Here is a 19,440-nt window from a genome sequence, read left to right on the forward strand (position 1 = left end):
TTACAAGCAGACATATAAATGAATAGATAGACAGGCAGGCACTCAGACAGACAGGCAGAAAAACTGATAGACTGACACTCTTTGATAATGCACATGATAGTGAATGTGTGTCTGTTATGAGTAATTGTTGCTGTCACCACCACCACCACCACCACCACCACCACCACCATCACGATTCCGAATCAACAAAGAAACAAAGAAAACTGTACATAACTATACAACATGAAACAGCAACAACAGCAAAAACAACAACAGCAACAACAACAACAACAACAAACCTATAGATAACATATATTAACCACTAAAAAATACGCTTAAAAAAAAATTGCAGAGTAGTGACATCCGGCAACCCTGCGTGGCCGGCGGGTATATAAAGAGTGGAATGACAATGGCGGCTCATTTCCTTTGCCGAGAAGATGGTAAGTGTGAATAGCAACTCCGAACAGACGCTGGAAATATTCACTCTTAGCTTTGTTAGTTTCTGCTACTGGGAAACATTTCTGCACTGCACCTCACTATATTCAAAGCATCGAGTTGTAGTTACACGTGTTTTTAGAGGTGCTTAAATGGTTCTAGTAATCTATTAACCCTTTCAGCACTGGGATGCATTTTTATTTTGTTTTGCATACGATTGGACGATTTTATTTACTTTAGAATGAGTTTATGAAAGTTAGAACACTAGTGGACAGAGACTTCACTATTTTAATCCCCACATAAGTTTGTGAAGCTGTATAAAATCAGCAAATAGTAGGCAGAATAAATATGAAAACTATCGAGAACTCTGCTCATCATCTCCGTGGCTTTTGAAAGTGGTGATAGTGAGTGTGTGAAGAGTTTGTGGTTACGTGTGTGACTTTCTTGGTAATATTTGTGAAAGTTAAGATATATTTGGGTGCCATGTAATCAGTTTTCTTTGTTTTCTTTCTTCTTTTTAATGGTTCTACAGGGAAATTAGTGTGGTTTTAAATCCTTCAGTGCTTATCTTCTGCACCTGCAACTAACTGTAGAAGTTATCCAGATTTCCAGAATTGGCAATCTTTAGTGGAAGTTCTTGTGGTTTTCAATTGTTAACAAGCTGTAGTGCAGTGGTTCCCTAACTATTCCTGAGGGAGTACCACATGGAGGTCCTATAACAGTCCCCACGTACCGCCTGGTTCCAGAAAAACTCAATTCAGCAAACAACACTGTATTAACCATTACTTTACCTTAACACTACACAACCAATTCGAAGGGTGGATCTGTTTCTTCTTCATCAGCTGATCGATGACAGATTATCTTGTGTAAGGCAATAATCATCTTTTGTGAGAAATGAATTGATTTAATTTAACTAAAAATCGCGTATGATCGTGAAAATACTCATGCATGACCTGGTGGGCCAGTGGTACCGCGAAAGCCTACCAGGTGATACATGAACACTTTCGAGATCATAGCCACATTTTGCACAGGTACCACAGGGAGCGGAGATTATTCGAGTATTAAAGGATAATATGATTTCAGTGATAGTTTGACAGTCTCCAGTGAAAGCTATTGGGAATTTCAAGGATGTTATCAAGATTCTGGTAATAGTTTAACATGTTCCAGTGGAAGTTATTGGAATTTTCAAGAGTTTAACAGGTCCCAGCGAGAGTTATTGGGATGTTCAAGGATGTTTTCAGTTCCCATCCCTTCTTTTTTCCCTTATCACCTCTCCCTCCTCTTCCCCGCTCACCGCGAGGCGCTACGTGGCAAGGCGGTGCAGGCTGCAACAACTCTCACGCAGGGAAACACGCTCGCACTATCACATTATCGCATTATTTTGCATTCAGGCATGACACATTTCCTTCTTATTATCTAGCAAGGATACCGGCCAGAAAATTGAAAAAAAACAAAAGAAAAAAAAGTCTTAATGAAGTGCCAGTCCTGAAAGAAAGGTCAGAAGTGTAATGCAGAGGATAAGTGTCTTGAAATCTCCCTTCTGAAAGAGTTCAAGTCACAGCAAGCAGGTAACAGAGAAGCAGGCAGGGAGTTCATGAGTTTACCACAGAAAGGAGTTGATTATTGAAAACACTGATTAAATCTTGCATTGTGGAGGTGGACAGAATAGGAGAGAGAGAGAGAGAGAGAGAGAGAGAGAGAGAGAGAGAGAGAGAGAGAGAGGAAGCGAATATATTTTGTTTTCCTCCTCTTACTCCTTTGCATGATTCTTACTGCTACTATTACCACTAGTAGTAGTAGTAGTAGTAGTAGTAGTAGTAGTAGTAGTAGTACGTAGTAGTAGTAATAGTAGTAGGATTGAGTCTATGCTGTCATTGAAATCTTGTTCTTGTTCTTTTTCTTTTTCTTTTTCTTTTTCTCCTTCTTTTTCTACTTCTTCTTCTTCTTCTTCTTCTTCTTTTTCTTTTTCTTTTTCTTTTTCTTCTTCTTCTTCTTCTTCTTCTTCTTCTTCTTCTTCTTCTTCTTCTTCTTTCTTTTATTATTATCTTCTTCTTCTTCTTCTTCTTCTTCTTCTTCTTCTTCTTCTTCTTCTTCTTCTTCTTCTTCTTCTTCTTCTTCTTCTTCTTCTTTTCTTCTTCTTCTTCTTCTTCTTCTTCTTCTTCTTCTTCTTCTTCTTCTTCTTCTTCTTCTTCTTCTTCTTCTTCTTCTTCTTCTTCTTTTTATTTTTATTATTTTATTATTGTTATTATTATTATTATTATTATTATTATTATTATTATTATTATTATTATTATTATTATCATTATCATAATTATTATTATTATTATTATTATTATAATTATTATTATTATTATTATCATTATTATTATTATTGTTATTATCATTATCATTAATAATTTTGTTATTATTATTATTATCTTTATTATCATTGTTATTATTATTATTATTATTATTATTATTATTATTATTATATATTATTATTATTATTATTATTATTATTATTATTATTATTATTATTATTATTATTATTATCATTATTATTATTATCATTATCTCTCTCTCTCTCTCTCTCTCTCTCTCTCTCTCTCTCTCTCTCTCTCTCTCTCTCACACTCTCTTTCCTACAGGTTCCCTTCCTGTACGTGGTGGTGGCTGCCGCCCTCGCCGTGCCCCACACACTCTCCCTGGACCAAGAGGTGGTAAGCACACCAAGCAGCGTTGTGCCACACTTTACCGCCGCGCCACCACTACTCTCCAAAGGCTCTTGTTGAAGTGCCGCTGATTTTTATCCCCTACAGCGTCAGATACCTATGACTTACTTGCTATTTCTTGATACCACTGAACTTCAGATATGTAGGTCACACGCGCTGAACGAATTGTTTTTCCGTCACCGGGGTGTGTCTGTGGTGGTGCCCCGGTAAACTGATCCCTTGGGACTACTGACCACCCGATGTATTTATTTTATTACCATAACCGTTAGGCCTGCCAGCCATTGTATCTGGGTACCCTTGTTTTTATTTGTGTGGACGTTGGGGATGGTGAAGTGAACACTGAAGTGGTCTATGGCTGGAGAGTGGTTTGACAGTGTTATGGGTGAGGTGAAGTGGCCATGGATGCGTATTACTGACATCCACAACTGCCTCATTACAAGTGTGTCGAGTGTAATGAGGACTGTGCTATCCTCAGTGTCTTATTCACAACCATACCCTGACAAACTAGTGGTATGTACTGAGGGAGCCAACCATCAGCAGCGTAGTAAGGCAATACTTGTCAGTGTCGATATCACGGTTGGCGAAGCGATTGTGAAGCTTTTTTAATATGTGCTGCGAAAAAAGCCACTAATATTGTCTGCAAGTGTTGGTAAAAGACAAAATAATGTTTACAAATAGATTCACAATTTCAAAGCAGAACTAAAACCTCATATATTGTTCTTATTGATGCCACAAACATGCCATGAACTCAGCAGTTATGAACCCTATGAGAAAATGCAACTGCGTGAGAGAAAATTCTTTGAGATACTTTATATGAATAGACGCGGCACAAAACACGGACGTCTAGGGAACAGTATGCCAAAAGACGTTACATTTCTTAATTTTTTCTTGGTTTACAGCCGTTGTATAAAAAAAAAGACCGATTTTTCTCCTAATTTTGGGTGGCAAAGAAATTACAAAATGCTAAAGCGCTTCACGGATCAATGGTGTTTGTGAGGTTCTATTGACAAAGTAACAAGATTTCCACTCTATCGATAAGATAAATGATAACTAACACGGGTGTTTTAGGATAACTTTACTGTTCGAGCGACACACGAACAATTTTTTTACATTATGAACAAGAGATACAATAAGTGACGCAGGTTTTCAAGTGTTTTCCATTGTTTTAGTGACAGATTGATAAGATTTCCCCATAATTAACGGTAGAGAAGGACGTGAAAAGGAAGGAAAGGATCTATGTGGTCTTAGAAAACAGTCATAGTGAGAAAGAGAAGCTTTGTAGAATACGGAACATAGCGCTACAAAATGCACCATCTGATATATTCTCTTCGCCTCATTGCTGAAGAAAACAGAAAATGACAAATACGATAAACTGATACTTGTTTAAAAATTGAGCGTCAGTGTTGAATGGATAATGAAGTTTGTCAGTCCGTCAGTCAGTTGATTGGTTAATCCGTCTATCTGTTTTTACATTGATCAGTTAGCCAGTTCTCGGTGTATCCATTAGGACACTTCAGTAGGTCCATGGCATGAGATCCACTTTTAATCTTCTATTTATCCAGTTTCTGTTATCAGCTTTGTTGTGTTCCCTACCAGACTTTTATCCCTTCATCAGATCCCTCTGCATTTAAAACCTTCAGTGTTCTCTCGCCAAGGACATTGCTAACCCTTTGTGTCTTGAGTCTTTCCGTCGGTTGTGTCCAGTGTTTAGTCCTCTCACTAATGAAGTATTCCTCTTCAGTGTTCATAATTTTTAGGACACTATGCTCTTAAGATGACCCCAGCGCCACACCTATGAACGTGTTGAGGGGTGTAACACTGTCAGGAATCTTAGCTACGCAAGTTTCATTTATAACAGGTGGGATTTATTGAAGGTCTTATTCATTTTCCAATGTCCTCCTGTCCAGGACTTGACGGTCGGGCCGGGCTGTGTGGAGGGTAACTTGGTGTACCCAGCCCCCCCTGACTATGTGAAGTGCCCCGACCCTGATGAAGCTGAGACGACCCTCATCACTAATTATGACGACTGCTCCTCATACTTCCGGTGCTACGACTTGACGCCTAAGCTGGAGTGTTGCCCGAAGGGAATGTTGTACGATCCGCCCATGAGAGTGTGTGACGACCCTCCCCACGTGAGTACCGCGGGGTGAGGCTAGGTAAAGTGACTCTGGGCCTCATAGCCTGCGCTGCATGTGTTCCAGACGGCTGTGCTGTACTGTAGCTGTGATAGTGTCCGGGGTTGAGGGATACATGAACAAGACGGCTGCACATAAATTAATACAGAACTATATGACTGTACAGAGCAATCAGTGAGGCAGAGCTGTCAGCCATTGCTATTCCCAGAGGCTGAGTAGACTAGACTGACCTCAGAGCCACGCAGGAGTCAGCGTTAGGACACAGCTGTAAGGTCATTGTTAGTATGTAAGTGTTAGGTGCAGCAAACTATACTATCTACATGGGAGCGAAATAAAAAAGTCCATATATTCTTTGAAGTAATGAAGTAATACTGTCTAGTTATAGGATTGTAAGGAAACTAATCAAAGAAAAGGAAAAAGAATCAAGAAAATCAGCTTAACACAAACATTAAAAGCTGACCATGTGCTATAGTGTCACTCAAAACGTCAGGCTAGGTAAGCTCAGATCACGTTAGGTTAGGCCAAGTCAGGTCAGGTTAGATCAAGTTAGGTCGAGTCAGGCTAGGTCAAGAGTGTTTGGAATAATTTATGTCCGTCACTGTTCACTATCTCTTGTTCCAGGTGGACTGTGGCACCAGACCCATCCTAGACTACCCCCCCACCACTACCACTACCACCACCACTACCACCACCACCACTACTACCACCACCACAACGCCTGAATCCAGCTCCACCAGCTCCACCAGCACAGAGATTTCAAGCACGCTAGTTCCAGGTATAGACCCGAAGTGCCACGACATGCCTGGCTACACGGGGCGCCTTCCTGTGGAGAACGACTGCACCATGTACTACCAGTGTGACGGCACTGTCTCCGGCAATATCAAAATATTCCATTGTCCAGTGGATAAGGATTTCGGCCAGATGGTGTACGATCCAACGACTCAAACGTGTGATTTCCAGTGGCGCTACCCTTGTGACGACCATAAGATACACCCACGCTTCCCGTTTTATTTCTATTGGCTCTAATTGCGTGGTTTGAGGCGTCTTTTCAGTTCTCCTGAGACAAGGGCTTAGATTCTAAAGTCTTAGGAGCTCCGCCCACTTGACAACTGGAAAACTGACCAAGCGGGAAAAGTGTTGTGCAATTCATTGGCGACGTGTCCCTCACAGAGACAGCAGCAGCCCGAGTCACTCGCTCTTTGAAGTGTAAGCTGCTTAGAAGTGAGCAGCTGGTCTTGCAAGGCTTGTGAGGTTATCACTTGAATAAAGGTAATCATATAGGGCCGATTATTTGTTTATTTATCAGATGGAAGAGAAGGACAGGCAGACACATTGGTTACTCTTGTTCAATGGTTGTTACATCGAAATAATGCCTGGTGAAGCCAAACATCATAGTGAAATTTATTGAATGGTCTTGTACATACGGCAGTAAGTGAGTGGCTGTGTCTCGCTCCGCCCCGCTGCCTGCCTCTCTCTGCCGTCGGCCTCTCTCTGATTCCCCTGGGAGCTAAGGAAGGCTGCGTCACTAGTAGTTAGTTGTAAGGTCCCGCAGCTCCCAGGAGACCTGCGCGGAAGGAAAGTGTGGGAGAATGACTGTTTCCTAAGCACTTCAGAAGAACTGAAAAAGACGCCTTTGATAGTCAGTGGTGGTGGTGGTGGTGGTGGTGTCTTGTTATGATTATTGCTCCTTTTTAGTTCTTTAATCTTATTGCTACTACAACAACAACAACTACAACTACAACTACTACTACTACTACTACTACTACTACTACTACTACTACTACTACTACTACTGTTACTACTACTACTGTAATTGCAAGCATTCGTGTGGCGTTGTGGTCCTCGAGGTAATGTTTTTGAGTGAATGAATAAGTGAATGAACACAAATTAATGAGGAGTGAATGATTTATTTTCCTTTATTTCTTACCCCGTTGTGATGGGGAAGTAGTCATGCACGCACGGGCGCACACACACGCACGCGAGCACACACACACACACACACACACACACACACACACACACACACACACACACACACACACATAGAGGTGAGAGAGAAAGATGAAGAAAAAGAAGCAGTTGATGTTGAATTTGATAACGATGATAATGATGAGTTATGATAATGAACAACAACAACAACAACAACAACAACAGCATCGTCATCATCATCATCACCATAATCACCATCACCAGAAAAGAAGAATAGTAAGAAAACAATAAACTAAAAAAGCAAGAATGATAAACGAAAGAAAACAATGCGAAAAACAAACACACATCCCGATGGAAGGGCCGCGTTACATTTCCTGCGTCACATTTCCTACAGGACACGTCTACAAATTTAGCAGTTTTTAGCGTAGTGACATATTTCCTACAGCTTATCTCCTACACACAGTAGGTGTAGGATATGCTGGCCATTAAGTTGCTGTATCGGAAATGTTCTTGACACCGTCCTTGTTTAGGAAGTATGACCTTTGCGTAGTGCGTAGTGGCTCCTGCAATTATACTGTCATACCTCCTTTTTATGTTATGACCTATACCGCCTGTAGGCATACTTGAAGAGTGTGTGCAGGAAGGGCTGTTCAGCTTCCGCCCATGAATGATGCAGGCATTTTTATTTATAGTGGTAGCCATATTAGAGCCCTGTCACCACCCAGGCGCATTTTTGGTGTAACCACCTGGTATCATGGTGACATGTAGAAAGCTTTAAACCACTTCACAAATGGCATAGCTTTAAAGCGATATGTGGTGGGATTCGAACCTACGCGTGGACGTCTGCCCGATCCCCCCACCACCACCTTATCCACAACACCATCGTCGCCCTAAAACATTACATATGATCATAGGCAAAATTCTAAAGACTATTGATGTATATAAGATAAAACTGTAAAAACTGGAAAGCACATTAGTTAAAATGAAACTTTTTATTTCTCATTGAAATGTCACTTTTTATTTATCACTAAAACATACATATATGAAAAGAAACATTTTACAATAGTGTCCAAGCTTGGTCCAGGAAGAGGGGAGTGCAAGAAATGCCGTCTGCCCCGTCCAATGGAAAAAGTCGAGTTAACTTATGTCTGAATGAAAACGATACTGCGCAGAACAGGCAAGCTAAGTATTTGTTGACTGGCTAGGGTTGTCAGGAGTGTAGTGATCAAGAAATGTCGAATACAGAGGCTCCACGCGAGGGAGTGCGCATAGACAGTGTAGGAAATGTGACAGAAGAGATTATTGTGTGTAAGAGATGTGCTGTATCCTTGCAATACATGTGACACAACAGATTGCTAAGTGTTGGACATATGTCTTGACTCAATCTGGCTAAAATTGTAGATGTCGCCTGTAGGGTACTCAGTTTCTGTGTAGGAAATGTGTTGGATACTTATTGCTGTATGGGAAATATGACCAGGACTCCAATTATTGTAGCTTTGAAGAAGTGATTACCCTCCGCCCCCCACCGCAATATAGGCTTACGGTAGTATTACCAAAAATGTAGAATAAAAAGATAAAAGAAAGAGGAAAAGAAAGAAACGAAACAATGAAAATAATGAAAGCTTAGGAATAAAGTAATGATATGGATGATAACATAAAGATAATAAAAGAACCTATTATAGAAGGAATACATAGGAAGTCATATGATGGACAATAGATAATGAAGTAAGCTTTAATGATAATGTGAAATGATAATAATACAAAACATTTGTTAGGCGCCTTATTACTAATATGGCACACAGGAAACAGAAAAACAAGACAAGATAAGCTATTTGATTTAGATGATGAAAAAAAGTGAATAATCTATGAAAAATATATATTTCAACTATGAGAGACAATTAGTTAATGAAATAAAAGATAATACAAAAACATAAAATGAACCAAGTGAACATTTGGAATGTCATAAAAAAATAAGAAAACATTGTATTTATGAAAATAGTGCAAGCTTATCAAAGAACAACAACAACAGCAATAACAACAACAACAACAACAACGATAACAACTCCACTCCTGCGCTGATGATACCACCCTACATCTTTCCACGTTCTTTCAAGAGAAGACCAACCCTTCAGGAAGTCAACAGATCACGCAGAGACGTCACAGAACGCTTGACTTCTGATCTTTCTAAAATTTCTGATTGTGGCAGAGAAAACTTAGTGGTTTTCAATGCCTCAAAAACTCAATTCCTCCATCTATCAACTCGACACAACCTTCAAGACAACTATCCCCTCTTATTCAATGACACTCAACTGTCCCACTCTTCCACACTGAATATCTTCGAGTTGTCCTTTACTCATAATCTTAAATGTAAACCTCACATCTCATCTCTTGCTAAAATAACTTCTATGAAGTTAGGTGTTCTGAGGCGTCTCCGCCAGTTTCCAACCGCTAACTCTGTACAAGGGCCTTATTCGTCTTTCTATGGAGTACTCTTCGCATGTTTGGGGGTTTCCACTTACACAGTTTTATTAGATAGGGTGGAATCAAAAGCTTTTCGCCTCATCAATTCTCTCCCTCTGACTGACTGTCTTCAGCCTTTTTTCTCACCGCCGGAATGTTGCATCTCTTTCTATCTTTTATCGCTATTTTCATGCTAACTCTTCTACTGATCTTGCTAACTGCATGCCTCCCTTCCTTCCCCATCCTCGCTGCTCAAGGCTTTCTTCTTCTCACTCCTATTCTGTCCAACTCTCTAATACAAGAGTTTTTGCGTTTGGCTAGTTTCCCTCTTGCTTAAACAACAACAACAACAACAACAACAACAACAAGGAAAGGATATAAAAAACCGGAATACATCAAACAAGAAGAAAAAGAAAAAAACCTTGCTGTTATAAAAAGGAAGTATAACAGATAAATAAATAAATAAATATAGAAAAGAAAGACAATAAACAGGTACCCGAAATAAATGAACAAATGAGTCGGTCACTGCAGTGGGTACTTGCAACAAAATAATAAAAAACATCAACTCGTTATGACAGAAAACTACCTGCCTAAATAAATAAATAAAAGAATAAGAAAATAAAGCAAGTTATAAAAAAAGACAACTATTCCAATACGCTAATAAAAAGTCCAAAGAAAGAGCCGAAATGAACCACAAGTCAACATTTGAACCGAAACTTTCACTAAGTCAATCAGTCAGATAGTAACGTTAGTGCCGGAAGGGTGTGTTGCTGTGCTCTCCGCTGCCAACCACGTGTGAGTGTTCCTATGTTGCTGCGAGTGTTTCTGTGTACGTGTTTCCTTCACAATTCCACCAATGTTAATACTGGTGACTGGTGAGGAGTCTGGCGGTGTTCGGTGTTTGGCTGGTTTGTTTGGTGAGAGGACAGTGAGTAGTGAACCAACAAGCAACACAGCTCTAGTGGCACGTTGTCTGTCACTGCCTCGTGTTTACTGGCAGTCTTTGTACGGGTGACTGTTTACGAGTTTTTGTTTCTTCTGTACGAATTCTGCTTATCCCTTTCAGTACTGTAAGGCATTTTTACCTTGAGTTTTGGGCACTGTCCCCAAGAAACCGTCCCGCGCGCTCGCCTCGATTCCTGGCTCCCACTTCACAGCTCCTCCACCCAGCTGACCCACGCGCTCGCCTCGATTCCCGGCTCGCACTTCGCAGCTCCTCCACCCAGCTGATTTGGCGTCACATATATGAAGCCACGCTATTGGAGAGAGAGAGAGAGAGAGAGAGAGAGAGAGAGAGAGAGTATGGTAACGAATAAGGCAGCGTTTCTCAACCTTTTTATTCTTGCGTAACCCTTAAGATACATGACATGTCTCAAGGAACCCCTGCACAAAAACAAAATTATATACCATATATTCCTCATTTAATGTGAAGTCAAATCAGCTGGGTGGAGAAGCTGCGAAGGGGGAGCCGGGAATAGTGCCGAGTTTTGGATATGATTAGACGATTTTATTTACATTAGGAGTGTATGGAGGTCAGAGGATTAATGGTCAGTCTTCACTTAAGTTTCTGAAGCTGTATAAAATCACCGAATAGTAAGCAGAATGAGTATGGAAATGCGTTATGGTACTGGAGAAGTTAAGGCTAGCGAGTTGAATATGGGAGTGATGGAAGTAACATTAGCTAGCGTCAGACCACTCCCTCTCACGCTGGCTCACTCATTCACTCGCTCAGATACCAGCCTCGGAGCCTCAGTCCTGCTCTCACCGCCTTGTCAAGCTCCACCGGTCCTCCCCGCTCTGCCTCCCTCACAATGTTATATACCGCGCCGTGTGTCCAGCAAAGCACATCCTCAAACACTGCCAGACTGCGCTGTAGCCTGCTGGTCACCCTCCATCATACAGTACTTGTGAAATGTACCACTGCTTCTTGTTCCTGAGTTGAGTTGTAGGTCGGGACTCAATAGAATGGCCTTGAAATAAACCTCCCTGTTTCCTTAGCGCAGTCCATTCTTTTCCTCGTTTAAACTTATTAGTGTCTATTATTTTTTTCCACTTTCTTTTTCTTTACCCTTATTATCGAAAAAAGTATGTAGATTATTTTCTGTGTTAAATGATATGTCGTCGATTGTCTGGTAAGGAGGGCCTACGTGTCAGTCACTCAGCGTTATCCTGTACCGCCACGCCACGCCAGGCCACGCCGCGCCGCCAATAACACTGCCATGCGCCGACCGCCAAACTGACCTTAAAATGATGAAAGTGTGCAATTAGTAAACAAACGTGGGTAATTCTTAACAAATACACCTCCACACATATCTTATTAATCTTTTCCCCTCTCTCCCAACAAGCTTGGGGGCACGTGGGGAGTCGGGTTTTTTTTTGGGGGGGAGGCATATTTAAGTGGTATATAGTCTGAAAATCTAGGGAAATTTCCCTAGATGGAAAATCTTACAGGGAAATTTTCCTAAAAATGCCAAAAACTTCCCTATATATTAAAACTTCGATTTTCTTCATAAAGCCAATAGGTAACCTAACCTAATGGGGGGCTGTGCCCCTTTAGGCACTGAACAAGCAATTTCTAACCTATCGGGGGTGTCTGCGCCCCCCTCGACCCCTTTTGGCACTAAACGAACAATTTGAGTGATATATGGACTTTGAAAATCTAGGGAAATTTCCCTAAATGTTCGAAAATATCCCTAAATATAGGGAAGTTTTACATAATAATAACCTAACGGGGGCTGCGCCCGGGGGCTGCGCCCACCCCCTACAACACTAACCTAACCCTAACATAAACCTAATCTAACGAACCTAACCTAACCCGGACCCCCACTATAACACTAACCTAACCCTAACATAAACCTAACCTAACGTAACCTAACCTAGCCCTACAACACTAACCGGTTCTCTTATAGCTTCACACAATATGCCCTACCTCTACCAATACCCTCCTCACAATACCTTAACGAAAGGATGAAGGTCCTGGCTGGTCCTCTTCTCGATTGTACACTGACTTGCATCGCAGGAGCGATGATTTCCCAGTAATCAAATTCGCAACCTTTACAACAGTACTAATGTCACTGGTGGCCATGGCTGAACTGCGCACACAGATGTCTCTGTGCACCTGTCTGCCCACCTGTGCCCCACCTACGAATACACATAGCAAATTCCCATTGGCGCAGCTCGTGGTGTTAAGAGGTGGTGGCACGTCATTGGACAAAAGAACTATAGACACAATAAGAATCCTATTCACCAGTTACCCACAAACCCCATCTAGAAACAAATGCAAGTCAGTGCACTGCTCATTTCCGAGTGTGATGGAGCTCCGTGGCTCGCCGAACACCGCACATTTGAAGTGTTGTGTACGACACACTAAGACCGTCCACCAAGTAAAACCACAAGAAACGTATTGTGCATTAAATACTTTATCACTAAATGTGAGTATTTTACTGCTTTCGGAAATATAGAAGTGATTAATTACTGGCGGAAAACACCATGACGTCAAAAGCGTCATTAAACGTCATAGACTTAGGAGCATGGGCAAAAGCACCCTGCGTGTAAACCAACGCACGAACGCACGCAGTGTAACTTCAGCACGGACAGGATAAGCAGGACGGATCTCGGGAATACTGGAGAAACTTTAACATTGTATTGTAACCTTAATATCAACGAGCGATCAGTAAAACCTTCACAGACATGTACCTATACTATTTACACTTCTTGAAAGCACACCTTAGTGAAAATAATCTTGGGTGCGCTGTCATTAACATTTTCCCAAACGTGCTTCTTCCTCTTCTTGTTCTTCGTGTTCTTGTTTATTGTTGTTGTTTTTCTTGTCTTAGTTTTTCTTCCTTTGGTAACTATTTCAGGGGTGCAGTCAGTAAACGAACTATACAACAACAACAACAACAACAACAACAACTACTACTCCTACTCCTACTACTACTACTGCTACTACTGCTATTAATGCTACTATTACTACTATTACTGCTTTTACTGTTACTACTACTGCCACTACTGCTACTGCTACTGCGGCTACTACTACTGCTACTGCCAGTGCTACTACTACTACTACTACTACTACTACATTACTAGACTATTTCATCTTCTTGTGACCGTTTCGAGGGTGCATGTAAGAAACAAACCTCCCTCCTCCTCCTCCTCCTCCTCCCTCCTCCTCTTCCTCTTCTTTTTGATTAATTTTTCCTGTGTGTGTGTGTGTGTGATCGTTTAGTCATGCTAAGAATACAATGATGTTAATTAATGAAATTCTGTCTTTTCTAATAATCACCCATTTTCTTAGGTCAGAGTGTGAAGTGAAAGAAAACGACATAATTTTAAGGATAACCATTACAACTCTCTCTCTCTCTCTCTCTCTCTCTCTCTCTCTCTCTCTCTCTCTCTCATTAAGGAAAATAAGGCCAAACCAGTAAGGATATGCCAGAAACTTTATATATGCCAAAACTCCACATTATGACATTCTAAACCACTTTACTCCTTAACCAAGAGAAAGTTTTCAAGGCCACAGACGCGATTAGCCGGGTTTTCAAAAGTGTTTCTTCGATTAATTATGTAAAAATCTTCTTACTTTCACTAGAAGCGTAAAATCCGTGTCACTTATTGTTTCTCCTGTTGGTAATGTAGAAAGTTTGTTAATCTGTCACTAAAACTGTAAAAATCCTTAAAAACTCGTGTTATTTATTATAGTTTCTGATTAGAATCGTACAAATACGCGGATAAAGTCGTGAGTCTTCAGTTAGAGCCCTTAGAACGTAATTGAGGTGGAGGAATGAAGTGATGCAGAATAAGGGCTCAAAATACTTAAATTAGGCAGACAATTTGGTTTTCTTTGTAGCGAACACCCGTTTTCTCTTGGTAATATAAGGGAGACTTGTGTAAAAGTTTTATTTATTTTTTGCTACTACTACTACTACTACTACTACTACTACTACTACTACTACTACTACTACTACTACTACTACTACTACTGCTTTTACTTTTACGGCTGCTGCTGGTACTGTTGTTAATAGTAGTACTGCTACCTCTACTACTACTACTACTACTACTACTACTACTACTAGTACTACTACTACTTGTTTTATTATTACTACTACTAATGCTGTTACTACTTGTTTTACTCCTCCTCCTCCTCCTCCTCCTCCTCCTCCTCCTCCTCCTCCTCCTCCTCCTACTACTACTACTACTACTACTACTACTACTACTGTCACTGTCACTGTCACTGTCACTGTCACTACTACTACTACTACTACTACTACTACTACTACTACTACTACTACTACTACTACCACCACCACCACCACCACAACCACTAACACCACCACCACCACCACCCCGGGCCAATTATTAATGCGAGGCGGGCCAAGTAATTACTGGTGTGCCGCTGGGATAAATTTTGGAAACACAATTAATTATTCTAATGCACAGTGAAGTAGATAATGGGATTGCCGCGGATATCTGGAAACTTGCCGACTAGAGGGGAGGGCATTGTAGGTTAGGCTAAGGTAGGTTAGGTTAGGTTAGGTTAGGTTAGGTGAAGATAAGTTTGGTTGAGTTGGGTTAGGTTAGGTTAGGCATGTATATACTCTCTCTCTCTCTCTCTCTCTCTCTCTCTCTCTCTCTCTCTCTCTCTCTCTCTCTCTCTCTCTCTCTCTCTCTCTCTCTCTCTCTCTCTTTTATCTCACTTTTTTCCATGCTAACAGCTTACAAACATCATTTCTGTACCATACCACCAATCTTCCTCCTCCTCCTCCTCCTCCTCCTCCTCCTCCTCCTCCTCCTCACAGTCATGTACAGGAGGAAAGGTAGAGATCATATTTCTGAAACCCGTCTCGTATTTTACATAAATTTGTGCTAGTGTAAGGGAGAGAGTTAGAGGGATATGAGCAGGAAGAGGAGGAGGAGGAGGAAGAGGAGGAGATGGAGGAGAAGGTGGAAGGGAGAAAGTGAGAGGGATGTAAGGAGGAAGAGGAGGAGGAGGAGGTGGAAGGGAGAAAGTGAGAGGGATATAAGGAGGAGGAGGATGAGGTGGAAGGAAGAAAGTGAGAGGGATATAAGGAGGAGGAGCAGGAGGAGGAGGAGGAGGAGGAGGAGGAGGAGGAGGAGGAGGAGTAGTAGTAGTAGTAGTAGTAGTAGTAGTTAGTTAGGTCAAGTTAGGTTAGGTTAGGTTAGGTTAGGTTAGATGAAAATAGAGTAAATTCAGTTGGGTTACGAGAAAAATAGGTTAGGATGGGTTAAGATAGGTTAAATTAATTAGATTACTGCAGGTTACGTTGAATTTTGATATAGTTAATTAGGTTAGACTGTGATGTTAATATATGTTACTCTTTAAGTTAATCTAGTTTACATAAGAGAAGAAAGGTTTTAATGATGGGAGATATGATGTAGAAGCGTCAATAAAGTTAATTACATTGCTGCTATTAAAAAGACGCGTGTAATATCAGCAATCAGGTTGTTGAAGAGAAGTCATTAGGGAATATTAAAACATTAGACGCTGCGGATGACAGGAGAAAACAGGCAACTGGGTTTTATACTACTACTACTGCTACTACTACTACTACTACTACTACTACTACTACTACTACTACTACCACTACTTTACTACTACTACTATTACTACTACTACTACTACTGCTTTTATGTAGGATGGAAGACCGGCCATGGGAAAAAAAAAAACTGATTCAAAAAGGCCCACTGGAGTGCCGGCCTAATAAGCTTAATACAAAATAGTTACTTAAAATGGTAATAAGGATGTCATAGGAGTCTCTTTTTTTTTTTTTTTTCTCTCAATTTTATATTTTGCGTGAAGGATGTAGTTTTGTGGGAAGGAAGAGAGGCAAGCTGTGACTGCCCCTTGTGTTGTGAGGTACAGAGTGAGGACACAGCTGGTATTAATGGTTGGTTCACAGCACCCCCTCAACCTGTGCTATTACACCTCACTGAGAGTAATTATCGTTTCGGCAAGCGTTTACTACTACTACTACTACTACTACTACTACTACTACTACTACTACTACTACTACTACTACTACTACTACTACTACTACTACTTGTGTGTTTATGAAATGTTGAGGGGAGAGGGAGTTATAATATATATTAGCAGATATTAGAGAGAGAGAGAGAGAGAGAGAGAGAGAGAGAGAGAGAGAGAGAGAGAGAACGACAGGAATAATATGAAACAAGACGCGCATAAACTGGAATAAAATGAAATAGACGGGCAAACTGGAATAGGCGGGCAAACTGGTGCATCCTGGAATGGTCAGGAATTGGCTGGAATGCCCTGGAATATCGGGATGTTGGTAGCGAGTCAGTCAGTCAGTCAATTAGTCAGTTAGTCAGCCAGTCAGTCTGTCAGTCAGTGTGGCACATTGTAACTTAATCTTTCAACTTTTTATCTCTGTCATTCACTCACTCACTCTCACTTGCTCTCACTTGCTCTCTCTCACACACACTCACTCACTCACTCACTCACTCAATCTCTCTTTACGCTTGTTTTTGAGTTACTGAGTGAGTAAGCGAAACAGTCAATCAGTCAATCAATAAATTAATGAACCAGTCAGTCAGTCAGTCAGTCAGCTAGCCAGTCAGTCAGTCAGTCAGTAGGGCACATAGGTATACACACACACACACACACACACACACACACACACACACACACACACACACACACACACACACACATACACACAGTTCCAGTTAGTGTTTAAGTAAGTCTTCCCTCTAGCTGCCAATTACTGTGTCCCACCTACCATTACTAATAGGTCCAGTCATTATACTTCATGGCTGTTAGCGGTTCCTGGGAGCTGGAGCGGCTGAATGATTAGGGAGGTGTACACTGAAACACTGACTGCCACCTCGCCTCGCCGTCCCTTCAACACTCGCAAGGCTCTAGGTGAAGGGAAGGAGGTTTTTAAGGGTTTTTATGGTGATACTGTAAGATTAGTGTGTTTTCTTTATTATTAACAGGGAAATGAGATGTGACGAGGGTTTTCAAGGGGGTTTTTATGGTGATAGTGGCAAAGGAATGTGGTTTTCATGTCATTAACAGGGATTAAGTGACTCAGGTTTTTTAAGAATGTTTTTATGATGATAGTGGCAAATTAGTGTGTTAATTTTATATCTCCATCCCTTGAACACTGACAAGGATGTAGGTGAAGTGATGATGGTTTTTTAAAGGTGTTTTTATGGTGATAGTGACAATAACGTGATTCTTATACTATTAACACGGAAATGATAAGTGACGAGATTTTAAGGCCATTTTGTGGACATATTTTTATTTTATGTAAGAAAGGGAAACTCCCCAAAGTGAATAAAAGAAAAAGGCCCACTTAGTTGTCAGTCCCCTGCAGGTCCGAAGGAATTAGCCGGAAGAAAGGGATATATTGAAACCTCCCTCTGAAATAAAGTTAGTGGTGGGCATATGAAGACCCATATCACCACCCAAGCGCATCTTTAGTGTAACCATCTAGAACCTGGGTATCTTGGTGACGTATAGGTAACTTTAAACCACTCCACAAATGGTATAGTTTGATAGTTTGAAAGCGATATGTGGTGGGATTCAAACCTACGCGTGGACGTCTGCCCGATCCTACGCTCACCACCTTATCCACTGCGCCACCGCCTAAGTGGATAGAATACTGGTGAGAAGAAAGCAGATTAATGTGGTTTTTATATTGTTAGCAAAGAAATGGTAACTGGCGTGGGTTTTTGATGGTGTTTTCGTGGTGATAGTAGCACTGTAACGTGATTCTTACATTGGTAACAAGGAAACAATGAGTGACGAGAGTTTTCAAGGGTGTCTTTTATGGTCGTAGTGACAGATCGCATGATTTCGGCAATACTGACAAGAGAAACAAGTGTCACGGATTTTTAAGGATGTTTTACTGGTTCTAGTGGTAGATTAACAAGATTTATGCTTTTTAAGAAGATAAATTGTAAGTGGCGGTGCGGTTTTTAAAGGTGTTTTTATGGTTTTAGTGACAGATTAACCTGAATTATATATCATTAACTGGAAAACAATGAGTGACAGGTTTTGAGGAGTGTGTTTACGATTCTAGTGAAAAATGATCAATAATCCTACACTATTAACAAAAACACTCGTGGTAACCCTGCTGATCACCTCGGTGGCATTGCAAAACAGTGATGAGAGCCAAATGTTTCTGAGGCTCGTAATCTCAATCAGTTCTGTGTTTCACCTCCACTGTTTGAAAATGCTTGATCTAATTTACAAGAGTATTTTAAGGTGTTTTTATGGTTCTAGAGGCAAAGTGACAAGATTTCTACTTTATCAACTGGAGAAACAGTCTCGAAAATCTTGCTAGTTATCTCTGTGGCTTTCAAAACAGTCGTGTTAAGAGAGCAAAGCCTCACTGAATGCGGACCTGAGTAATGGCTAAGAACGAGCAGCAGACTTCCTCTCTTCACTTCCTCCACGACCTCACCACTTCACGCTGCGCCTCGCTGACAGGAACCTCATTTGTGCATTACCGCTGAAAAAAAGGAAAATGATAATAGCAATGGAATAAATAGTAGGTAAATAATGGTCTTTTTATATATACAGCTATTTGTTTATTGTCATTTTGTGTGTGTAAGAAGAGCGCTGGCCAAGGACGGTAAAAAGTCATAGTGAAAGTCAAGTAAATTGTAGCTAATGTTCTTTTGCTGCTGCTGCTGCTGCTACCACCACCACCACCACCACCACCACCACCACCACCACCACCACCACCACCACCACTACTACTACTACTACTACTACTACTACTACTACTACTGTCAGGAAGG

General features: G+C 40.9%; 2 protein-coding genes across 4 annotated transcripts in view; both read left to right on the forward strand.

Moving 5' to 3' along the window:
• The first annotated feature begins 338 nt into the window (after positions 1-338).
• On the forward strand, positions 339-7,156 carry LOC123503067. The gene is made up of 4 exons (XM_045252507.1): positions 339-419; positions 3,041-3,112; positions 5,032-5,256; positions 5,881-7,156. The coding sequence occupies exons 1-4, from the start codon at positions 417-419 to the stop codon at positions 6,283-6,285; spliced, it is 705 nt and encodes a 234-aa protein (XP_045108442.1). The 5' UTR covers positions 339-416; the 3' UTR covers positions 6,286-7,156.
• A 2,941-nt stretch (positions 7,157-10,097) lies between these two features.
• LOC123506069 (vesicle transport through interaction with t-SNAREs homolog 1A-like) overlaps positions 10,098-19,440 on the forward strand; it is a 191,608-nt gene continuing 182,265 nt past the window's right edge. For all 3 annotated transcript variants that reach the window (XM_045258102.1, XM_045258253.1, XM_045258174.1), the window contains exon 1: positions 10,098-10,443. The gene's annotated coding sequence lies outside the window, so the exon portion shown is untranslated. The remainder of the gene's footprint in view (positions 10,444-19,440) is intronic.

Source organism: Portunus trituberculatus, chromosome 1, assembly GCF_017591435.1.
Source record: "Portunus trituberculatus isolate SZX2019 chromosome 1, ASM1759143v1, whole genome shotgun sequence".
NCBI classification, from domain to species: Eukaryota; Metazoa; Arthropoda; class Malacostraca; order Decapoda; family Portunidae; genus Portunus; species Portunus trituberculatus.

Excerpts from the sequence above, each read along its gene's own strand:
- LOC123503067 (XM_045252507.1), top strand. Across the intron at positions 3,113-5,031 it reads TCTCCCTGGACCAAGAGGTG|GACTTGACGGTCGGGCCGGG; the intron begins GTAAGCACACCA and ends CCTCCTGTCCAG. Across the intron at positions 5,257-5,880 it reads TGTGTGACGACCCTCCCCAC|GTGGACTGTGGCACCAGACC; the intron begins GTGAGTACCGCG and ends CTCTTGTTCCAG.